Below are 15,223 nucleotides of genomic sequence, written 5' to 3'. Positions count from 1 at the left end.
TCTCAAAAATATACAAGCAACTCCTGCAGCTCAATTCCAGAAAAAGAAATGACCCAATCAAAAAATGGGCCAAAGAACTAAAGAGACATTTCTCCAAAGAAGACATGCAGATGGCTAACAAACACATGAAAAGATGCTCAACATCACTCATTATCAGAGAAGTACAAATCAAAACCACAATGAGGCACCATCTAACACCAGTCAGAATGGCTGCTATCCGAAAGTCTACAAACAATAAATGCTGGAGATGTCCATTGACAGAAGAATGGATAAGAAAGCTGTGATACATATACACAATGGAATATTACTCAGCCATGAAAAAGAATACATTCAAATTAGTTCTAATGTGGTGGATGAAACTAAGCCTATTATACAGAGTGAAGTAAGTCAGAAAGAAAAACCAATACAACATACTAATGTATATATATGGAATTTAGAAAGATGGTAACAATAACCCTATATGTGAGACAGCAAAAGAGACACAGATGAATAGAACAGTCTTTTGGACTCTGTTGGAGAAGGCGAGAGTGGGATGATTTGAGAGAATAACATTGAAACATCTATATTATCATTATATGTGAAACAGATCACCAGTCCAGGTTTGATGCATGAGACAGGTTGCTCAGGGCTGGTGCACTGCGATGATCCATAGGGATGGGATGGGGAGGGAGGTGGGAGGGGGGGCTCAGGATGGGGAACACATGTACACCCATGGCTGATTCATGTCAATGTATGGCACAAACCACTACAATATTGAAGTAATTAGCCTCCAATTAAAATAAATAAATTTTTTAAAAATTAAAAATAAAAAGAGGGTTAAAATAAAATAAATAAATAAATATATTTGAAGAGAATTGGCACGTTTATCATATTGAGTCTTCCAATCCATTAACATGGTATACATATCTGATTTGGGAGTGATATAAAATGTCTCTCACTAAACTTTTATAATTTTCTCTGTAATGATTCTGCACAAAATTTATAACATGTATTTATAAGCTCTTCCTATTTTAAATGATTATAAAAATTATTAAAATTTCATTTGCTGAATAAAAAAAGAAAATTACAACCAAACTTCTCATGAATAGATATAAAAATATTAATCAAAATACTATCAATCAAATTAAACTCTATACAAAATGGCAATGCAGCATGAACATGTGAATTTTTTCCCATGACTTCAAGGTTAACATTTAAAAATCACTGTGTAATTTACAGAAGAAAGGAGAGAAAACAGTGTTATTTTGATAAATGCAGAAAAAGCAATTGATAAAATTCAATGCCAATTCATAATTTAAATTTCAGCAAACTAAGAACAGAAGGGAACTTTCTTAATCTCCCTAAGGGTATATTCAAAAAATCCACAGCAAACAACAAACTCAATGGTAAAATGCTGAACAATCTTCCTCTGAGTAGGAATGAGATATAAATGCTTACTCCTACCATTACCATTGTACATTACACTGGAGGTCTCAACCAGTGCCATGAGGCAAGGAAAAAAGGTGAAAAGTATAAAAACTGGAAAGGAAGACACCAAACTATTGTATTCACAGAAGGTATATCTATGTACATATAAAACCCAAAATGAAAAGAAAAATTGACAGATAAACTATTACAATTAATACATATATTTAGCAAGGTTGCTGGATACAAGATTATTGTTCCAGAACCAACTGTATTTCTAAAATCTGGCAAAAGCTAATATTTAGAAATAAATATTGTATAAAATTCCATTTGTCATCACACAAAAAAAATGTCTAGTAATATACCTAAGATACACATCACCTATATATTGAAAAATATAAAATATTACTATGAGAAATTAAGTAAGACCTAAATAAATAAGTGAAGAGGTATACCATGTTCATGGACTTCTAAGATATAAATTATTCCTAAATTAATCTAAAAATTAATTTCAATTACCATTATTAATCAAAATAATCTCAATCAAAATCTTGGGTTTTTTGATGTGAGAATTAACAGGATGGTTTTAGTTTATGTAAAAATGCAAAGTGCCAAAAATTTCTAAGATAATCTTGAAAAGCAGCAACATTAAAGGGCGTATAATACATATGAAGATTTCTTATAAAGCTACAATAATTAAAACAATATACTTATTAATATAAGTATTTAAATAGAACAGAGTAGAGAATTCAGAAACAGGACCATACAACTAGAGTAACCTGATTTACCACAATGCAATAAAGAAAGAATGATCCTTTCAATAAATTGATCTAGATGAGAAAAAAATAAGTTTTTACTTTCATTACTATAAATACACACAAAATATCCTGAGTTGCAGACCTAAATAAGAAAAGGTAACATGATAAATTTTCTAGTAGAAAAGAGAAAAATTTTGTGATCTTGTGTTAGGCAGTTTTTTAAACAAAACACCAAAAGAAAAGATTAGTAATTTGTACTTCAAGAAAGTGAGGAACATCTGTTCATCAAAAGATACCCTTAAAAGACTGAAAATACAAGCCACAGACTTGAAGAAAATGTTTGCAGTATACAAATTTGACAACCGACTTGTATCCAGAATATATAAAGGACTACCACAAATCCAGGGGCGGAGGGGAAGCAATCCAGTAATTTTTGGTGGACAAAAACACTTTATAGAAGAGGATATACAAATGGTAAGGCTTCCCTTATGGCTCAGTTGGTAACGAATCTGCCTGCAATGCAGGAGACCTGGGTTCGATCCCTGGGTCAGGAAGATCCCCTGGAGAAGGAAGTGGCAACCCACTCTAGTATTCTTGCCTGGAGAATTCCATGGACAGAGAAGCCTGGCCGGCTACAGTGCATGGGGTCACAAAGAGTTGGACATGACTGAGTAACTAAACCACCACTATACAAATGGTAAATGAGCACATAAAAAATATTCAAAATCACTAGACACTAATAAAAGTCACAAAGAGATTTTATTGTACATCAGCAGAATATCTAAATTGTAAGACTGACAATAACAAGTGCTAACAAAGATGAGCAACTGGGACTTATAGATTGCTTTTATAATGCAAACTGAAATAAGCATTTTGGAAAACAAATTTGACAATATCCACTAAAGTTGAATATGCATTTATTCTATAATCAAAAAAGATGCTTATGTTTTTCAAAAGACAAGTACATGAATATTCATATCCATTTTATTCATAATAGCCCCAAAACAGAAACAACCCAGATGGCCATCGATAGTATAATGGATAAATTGGAATATTATAGAGCAAAGATGGAGAAGGCAATGGCACCCCACTCCAGTACTCTTGCCTGGAAAATCTCATGGACAGAGGAGCCTGGTGCGCTGCAGTCCATGGGGTCGCTAAGAGTTGGACACGACTGAGCGACTTCACTTTCACTTTTCACTTTCATGTACTGGAGAAGGAAATGGCAACCCACTCCAGTGTTCTTGCCTGGAAAATCCCAGGGACGGGGAGCCTGGTGGGCTGCATAGTCCAGTCTATGGGGTCGCGTAGAGTCGGACACGACTGAAGTGACTTAGCAGCAGCAGCATAGAGCAAAGAAAAAGACTACATGTAACAGTGACTCTCCAAGACAGTACACAGTTTTTAAGAACAGATAAACTAATAAACGGTGATAAAATCAGAATAATAATTACTTTGGTGTGGAATGTTTATTAACTGGGAAAGGCATAAAGAAACCTTCTGTAATGCTAAAAATGTACTGTCTTAATCTAGTTGGTAGTTTCATGTATATATATATATATATATATATATATGTAACAACTCCTACAATCAACAGTTGTCAGACTCTTTCTGAATTCAACAGATAAATTTTTTCTAATAATTGGCAGATATTTTATCAACTTCTTTTTAAATGAATTTGAATCACTATATACCATCTTGCAAAAATCCTTTAAAAGTCACTTAGATAAATACCTAACTTTTGAATCCTTCATTATCACAATCTTGTAAACTCTAGTTCAAGAATAGACTGGATACCTTTGGCATGGAGACATTAATTCTACCACCTAAGGCAGAATATCCCATCTTCATGTGGCTATGAAGTTTAGATTTGATCTTTAAAACTCAATTTCAAATAAATAGGACCATTAAAACTCATATGAAGAGGATTTCCTAATTTAGTCTTTTCAAAAAAACTAACATGAATGATGGTAAGGAGGAGAATTCTAAGACATTCTTCAGAGCAGAAAGTAAAAGTCCTAAATCACATGGGGTTTTGTAACTATCATCCTTCTCACAAAAACTCACCTTGAACCTGCATGCGAGTTCTCACTAGATTCAGTGGGTAGCTGACAAACTGACCACAAAAGTTAGAGAAGGCACAACATCCCGTCAAAATCACCAGTCCAGGGTCTTCTGCATGAGTGTTTAGCCAGTGAGTCTTCAAAAGCTGACAGAGAACAAAGTAACAATACACTTTAACAGCTGTTAAAGAAGAACCAAGATAATAAAATGCTAATATATTTTCTCACCACAGTCAGACTCCTTGCTATCTTCTGTGTTACATTAGCAAAGTATATAAAATGCAGAATGCAGTAATCCAGTACAGAGTAGCAAAAGCCATAGGATATATATTTTTGAACTGCTAACTTTTCACATAATTTAATGCAAATTAATAAAGCCCTCAATATTTCACTTTCCTGGTGGCTCAGCTGGTAAAAAATCCACCTGCAATGTGGAAGACCTGGGTTCAATCCCTGGGTTGGGAAGATCCCCTGGAGAAGGGAACAGCTACCCACTCCAGTATTCTGGCCTGGAGAACTCCATGGACTGCATAGTCCATGGGGTTACAAAGAGTCAGACCCGAAAGAGTGACTTTCACTTTCTTTTCAACATTTCAAGGACTCAAATTATCTAAATATTATCTCTTTTCCTAAGCACCATCCTAGCAATCAAAATTAGCCAGAGGTGTTCTCTATGCATAAAAACACCATGAGATTAGAGGACCTTATTGATGGAAACTGAATCTGGACTTTAGTTCCCTGGTTGCCTAATCTTTACGGAAGCTTATTATGTCAAGTTGCATTTCTTCTTACAGTAGTATTTTTGTTTCAGCACTCCTTTACATTCTAAAATATCCTTGAGGACTCCAAAAAGTTTTTGTTTATATAGGTTACATCTATCAATATTATCTATCACATGAGACATTAAAACAGAAAAATTTTAAACTGAAGAATATGTTCTTATTAACAAGCAGAGGAATGTTATCATTAATCTGGGGGGAAAAAAACCTCTTTCATTGCAAGAGAATGAAAGTGACAAAGGTAAATAACATCTTCATATTATGAAAATAGTTCAGGCTTCAAGGACCCTTAGAAAGGGTCTCAGAAATCCACCTCTAGAGTGTCCAGATCATGCTTTAAATGACTGATTAAGTGGTTTTGAAATATCAAAATAATTATTTTAATCTAAAGATACCAGGCAATGCCACTGTTTACTTCTAATGGGCTGAACTGTGTCCCCCCACCACCAAAATTCTTATGTTGAAGCCCTAACCCTCAGGGCTTCAGAATGTCACTGTTCATGGATAAAGTCTCTGAAGAGGTAATTAAGTTAATTTCATTAGGCATTAAGAGTGGAGAGTTTGTATTCACACATGCTTGGTTGTCTGCCAGGATCCCCTCTCCATGGAATTTTCCAGGCAAGAATACTGGAGTGGGTTGCCATTTCTTCCTCCAGGGGATCTTCCCAACCCAGGGATCAAACCCAGGTCTATTTTGCCTTCTGCACTGGCAGGCAAATTCTTTACCACTGTGCCACCTGGGAAACCCTTATTCAGAGTGGGCCCTATTCCAGTATGTCTGGTGTTCTCTTAAGTAGAAGTTTGGATACATATGTGCTGGCACACAAAGGAAACTATGTGAGGGCAGAGGGAGCTGGCCATCTGCAAGCCAAGGAGAGAGCTCTCAGAGAAACCTTGATCTTGGGCTTCTGGTCTCCAGAACTGTGAGAAAACAACTTCTCTTACACAAGCCACCTAGTCTGTGATATTTTGTTATGGCAACCCTAACAAACTAGTACACTACTTTTAAGGCCTTTCCTCATTTAATGATTCCCCAACTTGATTAATTATCAGATTTACTTAGAATTTTTAAATTTATTTTTTATCAAAGTATAGTTAATTTCACCTGCTAGCACTCATTTCATATACTAGCGAAGTAATGCTCAAAATCCTTCAAGCTAGGCTTAAACAGTATGTGAACCATGAACTTCCAGATGTTCAAGCTGGATTTAGAAAAGGCAGAGGAACCAGAGATCAAATTGTCAACATCCACTGGATCACAGAAAAAGCAAGATAATTCCAGAAAAACTTCCACTTCTGCTTCATTGACAACACTAAAGTCTTTGACTGTGTGGATCACAACAAACTGTGGAAAAATCTTAAAGAGATGGAATACCACACCACCTTACCTGCCTCCTGAGAAGTCAAGTCGTTCAGTCATGTCCGACTCTTTGTGACCCCATGGTCTGTAGCCTGCCACGCTCCTCTGTCCATGGGATTTTCTAGGCAAGAGTACTGGAGTGGGTTGCTATTTCCTTCTCCAGGGGATCTTCCCAACCCAGGGATCAAACCCAGGTCTCTCGCATTGCAGGCAGACACTACCGCATGGGCCATCAGGAAAGCCCCTGCCTCCTGAGAAACCTGTATGCAAGTCAAGAAGTAACAGTTAGAACCAGACATGGAACAACAGACTGGTTCCAAATTGGGAAAGGAATATATCAAGGCTGTATATTGTCACCCTGCTTATTGGACTTCTATGCAGAATACATCATGTGAAATGCCGGGCTGGACGAAACAAGCTGGAATCAAGATGGCTGGGAGAAATATCAATAACTTCAGATATGCAGATGACACCACTCTTATGGCAGAAAGTGAAGAGGAACTAAAGAGCCTCTTGATAAAGGTGAAAGAGAAGAGCGAAAAAGCCAGCTTAAAACTCAAAGATCAAAAAACTAAGATCATGGCATCTGGTCCCATCACTTCATGGCAAATAGATGGGGAAACAATGGAAACAGTGACAGACTCCATTTTCTTGGGCTCCAAAATCACTGCAGGTGGTGACTTCAGCCATGAAATTAAAAGACACTTGTTACTTGGAAGAAAAGCTATGACAAACCTAGACAGTGTATTAAAAAGCAGAGACATTACTTTGCCAACAAAGGTCTGTATAGTCAAAGCTATGGTTTTCCAATGGTCATGTATGGATATGAGAGTTGGACCATAAAGAAGGCTGAGCGCTGAAGAATTGATGCTTTTGAATGGTGGTGATGAAGACTCTTGAGAGTCCCTTTGACAGCAAGGAGATCAAAGCAATCAATCCAAAATTTCAAAGGAAATCAGTCCTGAATATTCATTGGAAGGACTGATGGTGAAGCTGAAGCTCCAATACTTTGGCCACCTGATTCGAAGAGCCAACTCACTGAAGGCAGGAGGAGAAGGGGACGATGGAGGATGAGATGGTCGGATGGCATCACCAACTCAATGGACATGAGTTTGAGCAAGCTCCAGGAGATGGTGAAGGACAGGGAAGCTTGGCATGCTGCAGTCCATGGGGTCTCAGAGGGTCAGACATGACTGAGCAACTGAACAACAATAGTTAATTTACGATGTTGTGTTAATTTCTTCTGTACAGCAAAGTGACTTAGTTATACACATATATACATTTTTTATATTCTTTTCCATTATAATTTATCCCAGGATATTTAATATAGTTTCCTGTACTATACAGTAGTACCTTGTTGTTTATACATGCTATATATAATAGTTTGCAACTATTAACCCCAAACTCCCGGTCCCACTCTCACCTATCATCCCTCCCCCTTAGCAACCACAAGTCTGTTCTCTATATCTGTGACTGTTTCTGTTTCATAGATAGGTTCATTTGTGCCATATCTTAGATTCCACATGAAAGTGATGGCATATGGTATTTGTCTTTCTCTTTCTAGCTTACTTCACTTAGTCTGATAATCTCTAGTTGCATCCATGTTGCTGCAAATGACTACAAATCATTCTTTTAATGGCTGAGTAGTATTCCACTGTATATATGTACTACATCTTCTTTATCCATTCATCTGTTGATAGTTGTTCAGGTTGGTTCCATGTTTTGGGTATTGTAAATAGTGCTGCTATGGACACAGGTGTCGGTGGTTTAGTCGCTAAGTCGTGTCCGACTCTTGTGACCTCGTGGATTGTAGCCTGCTAGGCACCCCTGTCCATGGGATTCTCCAGGCAAGAATACTGGAGTGGGTTTCCATTTCCTTCTCCAGAGGAGCTTCCCCACCCAGGAATTAAACCTGGGTTTCCTGCATTGCAGGCAGATGCTTTACCGACTGAGCTATGAGGGAAGCCATGAACATAGGGGTGCATGTACATTTTTGAATTTTAATTTTCTCCAGATATATGCCCAGGAGTAGAAATGCGGGATCATTCTATTTTTAGTTTTCTGAGGAACCTCCATACTGTTCTCCAGAAAGTGGCTGCACCAACTTAATTCTCACCAACAGTGTAGGGGGGTTCCCTTTTCTCTACATCCTTTCTAGATTTATTATTTGTAGATTTTTTTAATGATGGCCATTCTGACTGGTGTGAGGTGATACCTCATTGTAGTTTGATTTACCTTTCTCTAATAGTTACTGATAGAGCATTGTTTCATGTGCCTATTGGCCATCTGTATGTCTTCTTTAGAGAAATGTCTATTTGGGTCTTCTGTGCATATTTCCCTTGATCATTTAGTCTCCCAACATATCAAAGACCATTTTCTCAAGCTTTGTCCATTATCCTAGATGGACTTCTTCTAACACTGTGTGTGTGCTTAGTTGCTCAGTCAATCCTAAAATTCATATGGAAATATGAGGGACTCAGGATAGCCCAAACAATTCGGAGAGAAAAAAGAAAAAGCTAGAGAAGTCACATTTTCTAATTTCAAACTTACTAGAGAACCACACCAATTAAGGCAGCTGTGGTTCTCGTGTAAGGACAGATATACTGATCAATGAAATAGAATTTGAGGGTTCAGAAGTAAACCTTTAACATATATGGTTAACTTCAATAATATTGCCAAGCCCATCCAGTGGAGAAAATAGTCTTTTCAACAAATGTTATTGATACAACTGGATATCCACATGCAAAAGAATGGAGTTAAACTCCTGCCTAACACCATATTGAATTAATTCAAAATGCATAGTAGACCTAAAGTAAGAGTTAAAAACATAAAACCCTTAGAAGATATAAATCTTCTGTGTTCTTGGACTAGGCAGTGGTTTCTTATATATGACACCAAATACAATAGTAACAAAAGAAATAATAAATAAATTTGACTTCATCAAAATTTAAAACTTTTCTGTAAAAGATAATACATGGAATGGAAGAAAATAATTGCAGATCAAATATCTAAGGCACTTGTACCTATTATATGCAAAGAACTACAACTAAACAAGAAAAAAAAACAAATTAATAATGGACAACAATACCACTTTCTATTCACAAAGATAACAAAATCAAGAAGACAGATAATAACAAGTGTTGGCAAGGATGTGGAGAACTCAGAACCCTCATTCACTGCTGGTGGAAATTAAATGGTATAGCCACTTTGGAAAACAGTTTGGCAGTTCTTCAAGAGGTTAAACATAGAGTTATCTAATGACACAGCAATTCTACTCCTAGATATATATCCAAGAGAATGAAAACATATGTCTATACAAAAACTTGTACTCAATTTCATAACACCATTACTCATAATAGTAAAAAAGTAGAAATAGCTAATTGTCCATTAACTGATGAATGAGGCAAACAAGAGATAGTATACCCATATAATGGAATAATATTCAGAAAAAAGGAGCAGTGGCTGCACTGGCGCAGGAGGGCCGAGAGGAGCTACTCCACGTTCAAGGTCAGGAGGGGCGGCAGTGAGGAGATACCTCTAGTCCAAGGTAAGAAGCAGCGGCTGCACTTTGCTGGAGCAGCTGTGAAGAGATACCCCACGTCCAAGGTAAGAGAAACCCAAGTAAGACGGTAGGTGTTGCGAGAGGGCATCAGAGGGCAGACACACTGAAATCATAATCACAGAAAACTAGTCAATCTGATCACACGGACCACAGCCTTCTCTAACTCAATGAAACTAAGCCATGCCGTGTGGGGCCACCCAAGATGGGCGGGTCATAGTGGAGAGGTCTGACAGAATGTGGTCCACTGGAGAAGGGAATGGCAAACAACTTCAGTATTCTTGCCTTGAGAACCCCATGAACAGTATGAAAAGGCAAAATGATAGGATACGGAAAGATGAACTTCCCAGGTCAGTAGGTGCCCAATACGCTACTGGAGATCAGTGGAGAAATAACTCCAGAGAGAACGAAGGGATGAAGCAAAAGCAAAAACAATACCCAGCTGTGGATGTGACTGGTGATAAAAGCAAGGTCTGATGCTGTAAAGAGCAATATTGCATAGGAACCTGAAATGTTAGGTCCATGAATCAAGGCAAATTGGAAGTGGTCAAACAGGAGATGGCAAGAGTGAACGTCAACATTCTAGGAATCAGTGAACCAAAATGGACTGGAATGGGTGAATTTAACTCAGATGACCATTATATCTACTACTGTGGGCAGGAATCCCTTAGAAGAAATGGAGTAGCCTTCATGGTTAACAAAAGAGTCCAATATGCAGTACTTGGATGCAATCTCAAAAACGACAGAATGATCTCTGTTCACTTCCAAGGCAAACCATTCAATATCACAGTAATCCAAGTCTATGCCCCAACTGGTAATGCTGAAGAAGCTGAAGTTGAATGGTTCTATGAACACCTACAAGACCTTTTAGAACTAACACCCAAAAAAGATGAACTTTTCATTATAGGGGTCTGGATGCAAAAGTAGGAAGTCAAGAAACACCTGGAGTAACAGGCAAATTGGCCCTGGAGTACGGAATGAAGCAGGGCAAAGGCTAATAGAGTTTTGCCAAGAGAATGCACTGGTCATAGCAAACACCCTCTTTCAACAACACAAGAGAAGACTCTACACATGGACATCACCAGATGGTCGACACCAAAATCAGATTGATTATATTCTTTGCAGCCAAAGATGGAGATGCTCTATACAGTCAGCAAAAACAAGACTGGGAGCTGACTGTGACTCAGATCATGAACTCCTTATTGCCAAATTCAGACTTAAAATTGAAGAAAGTGGGGGAAACCACTAGACCATTCAGGTATGACCTAAATCAAATCCCTTATGATTATACAGTGGAAGTGAGAAATAGATGTAAGGGACTAGATCTGATAGATAGAGTGCCTGATGAACTATGGACGGAGGTTCATGCATTGTACAGGAGACAGGGATCAAGACCATCCCCATGGAAAAGAAATGCAAAAAAAGCAAAATGGCTGTCTGAGGAGGCCTTACAAATAGCTTGAAAAGAAGAGAAGCGAAAGGCAAACGAGAAAAGGAAAGATATAAGCATCTGAATGCAGAGTTCCAAAGAATAGCAAGAAGAGATAAGAAAGCCTTCCTCAGCAATCAATGCAAAGAAATAGAGGAAAACAACAGAATAGGAAAGACTAGAGATCTCTCCCACCCCACTCCAGTACTCTTGCCTGGAAAATCCCATGGGCGGAGGAGCCTGGTGGGCTGCCGTCTATGGGGTCGCACAGAGTCGGACACGACTGAAGTGACTTAGCAGTAGTAGCAGAGATCTCTTCAAGAAAATTAGAGATACCAAGGGAAAATTTCATGCAAAGATGGGCTCGATAAAGGACAGAAATGGTAGGGACCTAACAGAACCAGAAGATATTAATAAGAGGCGGCAAGAATACACAGAATAACTATACAAAAAAGATCTTCATGACCCAGATAATCACGATGGTGTGATCACTCACCTAGAGCCAGACATCCTGGAATGTGAAGTCAAGTGGGCCTTAGGAAGAATCACTACGAACAAAGCTAGTGGAGGTGATGGAATTCCAGTTGAGCTATTTCAAATCCTGAAAGATGATGCTGTGAAAGTCCTGCACTCAATATGCCAGCAAATTTGGAAAACTCAGCTGTGGCCACAGGACTGGAAAAGGTCAGTTTTCATTCCAATCCCAAAGAAAGGCAATGCCAAAGAATGCTCAAACTACCACACAATTGCAGCCATCTCACATGATAGTAAACTAACGCTCAAAATTCTCCAAGCCAGGCTTCAGCAATATGTGAACCATGAACTTCCAGATGTTTCAAGCTGGATTCAGAAAAGGCAGAGGAACCAGAGATCAAATTGTCAACATCCGCTGGATCATGGAAAAAGCAACACAGTTTCAGAAAAATATCTATCTCTGCTTAATTGACTATGCCAAAGCCTTTGACTGTGTGGATCACAATAAACTGTGGAAAATTCTGTAAGAGATGGGAATCCCAGATCACCTGACCTGCCTCTTGAGAAACCTATATGCAGGTCAGGAAGCAACAGTTAGAACTGGACATGGAAAAACAGACTGGTTCCAAATAGGTAAAGGAGTACATCAAGGATGTATATTGACACCCTGCTTATTTAACTTACATGCAGAGTACATCATAAGAAATGCTGGGCTGGAAGAAGCACAGCTGGAATTAAGATTGCCGGGAGAAATATCAATCACCTCAGATATGCAGATGACACCACCCTTATGGCAGAAAATGAAGAGGAACTAAAAAGCCTCTTGATGAAAGTGAAAGAGGAGAGTGAAAAAGTTGGCTTAAAGCTCAACATTCAGAAAACGAAGATCATGGCATCTGGTCCCATCACTTCATGGCAAATAGATGGGGAAACAGTGGAAACAGTGTCAGACTTTATTTTGGGGGGCTCGAAAAACACTGCAGATGGTGACTGCAGCCATGCAATTAAAAGACGCTTACTCCTTGGAAGGAATGTTATGACCAAACTAGATAGCACGTTCAAAAGCAGAGACATTACTTTGCTAACAAAGGTCCGTCTAGTCAAGGCTACGGTTTTTTCAGTGGTCATGTATGGATGTGAGAGTTGGACTGTGAAGAAGGCTGAGCAACAAAGAATTGATGCTTTTGAACTGTGGTGTTGGAGAACACTCTTGAGAGGCCCTTGGACTGCAAGGAGATCCAACCAGTCCATTATAAAGGAGACCAGTCCTGGGTGTTCTTTGGAAGGAATGATGCTCAAGCTGAAACTCCAGTACTTTGGCCACCTCACGTGAAGAGTTGACTCATTGGAAAAGACTCTGATGCTGGGAGGGATTTGGGGCAGGAGGAGAAGGGGATGACAGAGGATGAGATGGCTGGATTGGCATCACGGACTCAATGGACGTGAGTTTGAGTGAACTCCAGGAGTTGGTGATGGACAGGGAGGCCTGGCGTGCTGCAATTCATGGGGTCGAAAATAGTCGGACACGACTGAGTGATTGAACTGAACAGAACTGATTCAGAAAAAAAGAATGAAATGCTGATAAATGCTATAATATGGATGAAACTTGAAACCATATTTCTGAGTGAAAAGAAGCCAGTCATAAAACATTACATGCTGTATAATTACATTTATATGAAGTGTCCTGACTGGACAAATCTATAGACACAGAATACAGATTAGTGGTTTCCAGGGAGTGGAGGAGTTGGATGTGGGGAGTGATTCCTAATGAGTACAGGGTTTCTTTTAGGAGTGATAAAAATGTTATTGAATTAAATAGTAGGGATGGTTGTACAACCTGTGACTATATTGAACTGTACACTTTAAAATGGTATATGAATTATATCTCAATAAAGTTTTTATGATAGAAAATCTTGTCAGCTATGGCATTCCTATGCCCAGAGCCTTCCAACAGTTTCCCATTTCACCTAGAGCAAAAATTAAAGTCCCTTCTACAATCTGCAAGGTCTTGAGAAATCTGCCCCGACCCAGCAGATCTCTGACTTTATCTCCTACTAATCTCTTCTGGCTTACTCTGCTCCAGCTGCACAGGTATGCATCCACCCTAAATGTCCTCTTTGTACGTGTATGTGTGGCTCAACCCCCTCACATCCTCTGGTCTTTACTCAGAAGGTATCTTTTCAGGAAGCCCTTCCAGTGACTAAACTATCTACTCTCCTTTCCTGCTTCATTTTTCTTCACAACCCTATTACTACCATATGCCATGCTTCGAAAGTTTATTGTGTGTCTCACAGTGAAAGAATGTTGATCTCCCTACAGATAGGACTTTCTGTCTCTTCTGTTTGGTGTACCTAGAACAGAGCGTGGTACATGCAACTCAGTAATTATTTATTGAATGAATACATCCTCACTTTTAAGGTGAGAGGATTCAGGCACAGAGAGGTTAAGCAAATTATGAAGCCATAATTTGTACTCGAGCAGTCTGAGTCCACAATCCTAACTGCTATCCTCAGTTCAGTTCAGTTTAGTGGCTCAGTCGTGTCCGACTCTTTGTGATCCCATGAATTGCAGCACGCCAGGCCTCCCTGTCCATCACTAACTCCCGGAGTGCACTCAGACTCACGTCCATCGGGTCTGTGATGCCATCCAGCCATCTCATCCTCTGTCCTCCCCTTCTCCTCCTGCCCCCAATCCCTCCCAGCGCCAGAGTCTTTTCCAGTGAGTCAACTCTTTGCATGAGGTGGCAAAGTACTGGAGTTTCAGCTTTAGCATCATTCCTTCCAAAGAAATTCCAGGGCTGATCTTCAGAATGGACTGGTTGGATCTCCTTGCAGTCCAAGGGACTCTCAAGAGTCTTCTCCAACACCACAGTTCAAAAGCATCAATTCTTCAGCGCTCAGCCTTCTTCACAGTCCAACTCTCACATCCATATATGACTGCTATCCTAACGGGTAAGAATTAATAAGTTTGGTGGGTTGGAAGGTACTCAGGATTACTAAAAAACGAGGGAGTTGTACAGTGAATGTCATGCTTGATGGTCTGTTAGGATCAGCCACAGAGAATGACCAAAGTGAAACTGGACACTACTAACAGAGAAAAAAAGGTCATTATTATTTTGCACTCCTACTTTCCTCCCCAGAAAAGAACTTCCATTCTTCTCTTCCTTTTTCTGAATCAAGTGACTATAATTGATTTGGAATAGATGATTACTATAACCAGAAATTATTCACGAGGAACCCCAGAACAGAAGTAACATGAGCCAAATCAGACTTCTGACACTAGAAAAAAATGGGGAGCAAAACAGCATCATTCAATCTCCCTGGTGATCTGAAGATCAGGAGAGAGGTTTTAAAAACAGCTGCAAGTTACTGACATACCAGCTATAGAAACCCAGCAA

The 15,223-nt window shown here is 38.9% G+C and overlaps 1 protein-coding gene across 1 annotated transcript in view; it reads right to left on the bottom strand.

Moving 5' to 3' along the window:
• LOC133245173 (mitochondrial adenyl nucleotide antiporter SLC25A24-like) overlaps positions 1–15,223 on the bottom strand; it is a 108,068-nt gene that overhangs the window by 13,891 nt on the left and 78,954 nt on the right. Inside the window, exon 8 of the mRNA XM_061413155.1 lies at positions 4,230–4,371. Within this exon, the coding sequence (XP_061269139.1) occupies positions 4,230–4,371 (142 nt within the window). The remainder of the gene's footprint in view (positions 1–4,229; positions 4,372–15,223) is intronic.

Source organism: Bos javanicus, chromosome 3 (assembly GCF_032452875.1).
Source record: "Bos javanicus breed banteng chromosome 3, ARS-OSU_banteng_1.0, whole genome shotgun sequence".
In the NCBI taxonomy this organism is placed as follows: domain Eukaryota; kingdom Metazoa; phylum Chordata; class Mammalia; order Artiodactyla; family Bovidae; genus Bos; species Bos javanicus.
This window is presented reverse-complemented; position numbering and strand designations above follow the sequence as displayed.